Source organism: Myotis brandtii, unplaced genomic scaffold (assembly GCF_000412655.1).
Source record: "Myotis brandtii unplaced genomic scaffold, ASM41265v1 scaffold1875, whole genome shotgun sequence".
NCBI classification, from domain to species: Eukaryota; Metazoa; Chordata; class Mammalia; order Chiroptera; family Vespertilionidae; genus Myotis; species Myotis brandtii.
In genome coordinates this window covers 168,819-170,969 of record NW_005356961.1, presented here as the reverse complement: position 1 = coordinate 170,969, position 2,151 = coordinate 168,819, and the positions used below count along the sequence as shown (strand labels likewise).

General features: G+C 57.3%; 1 protein-coding gene across 1 annotated transcript in view; it reads right to left on the bottom strand.

Moving 5' to 3' along the window:
• MAGIX (MAGI family member, X-linked) overlaps nucleotides 1-1,974 on the bottom strand; it is a 2,339-nt gene extending 365 nt beyond the window's left edge. Inside the window, 5 exon segments of the mRNA XM_005864547.2 lie at nucleotides 1-174; nucleotides 846-1,017; nucleotides 1,096-1,332; nucleotides 1,409-1,539; nucleotides 1,935-1,974. The exon segment at nucleotides 1-174 is cut by the window's left edge and continues 13 nt beyond it. Coding sequence (XP_005864609.2) covers nucleotides 1-174; nucleotides 846-1,017; nucleotides 1,096-1,332; nucleotides 1,409-1,539; nucleotides 1,935-1,974 — 754 coding nt within the window.
• Nucleotides 1,975-2,151: the final 177 nt, after the last annotated feature.

Below are 2,151 nucleotides of genomic sequence, written 5' to 3'. Positions count from 1 at the left end.
GGTCCTGCGTGCGGCGCTCCAGAGGAACCGCAAGGCCGTCCCCTGCCCCCTCTGGGCTGGGCTCCAGGCTGGGCCGGGTCTTGGGCGTCGTACCGGATTGAGGGTGATCAAGTGGGGAAGCGCTGGCGCTAGGAGACCTCGTAGCCTCTGGTCCCCCAGGATCTGGGCTGCGATCTGGGAATAGTTGGAACACAGATTAGATTGGGGGGTGGGGGGTGTATAGAGAGTTGGCCCCTTGCCTGAAGGTGGCCAGAAGACTCCAAATGCTGAGACAGAGACCCCGCCCTTGTAAAAACCTTCCATCAAGGCCTGGACAGGTCCTTCAGGAACAGACACTACCCCTCAGGACACACAGCACCTCCTTTCCAGAGACCCTGCCCCTCCTGGATCCAGAACCCCTCAACCCTCAGAAATCATTTCCCACAACCCCCAAAGGAAATCAAACCCCTCCCACCTAAGTCCCTAAAGTCTCCCATTGCACAACCCACCTCCCTCTACTCCCAACCCTTCCCCTTATGAGCCCTTGTCTTTAGGAACTAGGTCCCCTACCCTCTGCATCGCCTTCCCACTCAGCCTTCCCCTCCAAGGGCCACGCTTCCTTCCAAACACCTGCTTTTTCACCCAAACCCCTTCCTTCTTCCCCCCTCTCAGTACCTTCTCATCCTGGGACCCTCCCCTCCTCACCCCCACTTTTGAGGATGCCATGACCCCCTCACAGACACCAAACTCCCAACCTTCCCCACTGAGACCACCAAACCCTTCTCACCCAGTACCCCAGCCCCTCTATTCTGTGACCCTCTCCTTCCCTTTACAGATCCCAGATCCCTCTCCCCTGGGAAACCCACCATCTCCTTTCCGGGGTCCTCCCCCCCTCTCAGGCTTGCTGGGGTGGGTCTCAAGAGGCCTGCTCAGCACCAGGTGCAGCCGGGGGCCGCCACTGCGAATCCGCTCCACGACCTGGGCGTGGGTGAGACCCTGAGTTGACTCTCCGTTGACTTGAAGCACGAGGTCACCAGCCTGTAAGAGTACAAGGCGAGGGGTGTTGTAGGAAGGGCAGGTGGAGAGCACCCTGACCAAGGAAGAGGGCGGGCTCACCTGCAGGCGACCGCAGCGCTGTGCTGGTCCATCCTTCAGCAGCCCCCGCACTGCCAGGGGAGTGTCCCTGGCCGCATCTCGGCCTCCACTCAGCGTGAGGCCAAAGCCTGCAGAACCGCGAACCAGCTCCACAAAGAATGGACCAGAGGCCTGGGGCGACTTTGAAGCATGACGTGGCTTAATCTGATTCACTTGGGGTGGCCCAGTGGATGTACCCAAGGTCTCTGACCGACGATGCTAGAGTAAGGACAGGAGTGTACATACGTTGCCAGTCTCCAGGCAGGTGGCCTGGATTAGGAGGACTAGGTGGTACCTGGGGCCGGTGTTCCACGAAAGTGGGATTAGGCAGGCGACTGTCCGTGACCTCTATGTCCGCAGAATCCAGATCGCTAATGGCTGCGGGATGAATGGAGGGAATCCAGGGTTGAACTCCATGTAAACTGCCTAGGTCCTGCCCGGTGAGTTATCATTCTAGCCTCATCTCATTGACTTGCCTCTGGACTGCACAGACAGGATTGCCTGCCCATTTAACTAGTCTCCACAGACTCAAATAACTGTCCTGACCCTGATTTAATAACCCCGGCCCTGGCTATTTGAATCATTCCCCACACCTTCCTACCTCCTTCTAATTACACTGGGACCTTGCACCTCACATAAACCATAGGCCCACCTTGGAGGGTGCAACTCCAGGATTTGACTCCTGAACGTTCCAGGATCCACCCTCTAATAGCCTATAAATCTCAACCAATTCCTGACATTTTGAGATACCAGCCACAATGCATTTATAGGCTCCACCCTCTACACTAGTATTCCAGGCCCGCCCTTAACTTGGTGCTCACTCTCCACCTTCTCCAGGCCCTGCTTCCTCAGGGATGACATTCAAAGCCTCCCTGATGGGGATCCTCACACCCTCAACTAATCTTCCAACACTCACCTACTGCCTTAACCCTCCCAGTGTCACCTCCTAGGAATATTCTAGGATAACCCAAGGCCCCGCGCCCTCGAATCCCCTTCCAAAACCTGTCCTCCCACCTCACACCAGCCCCCTGGGAGCCC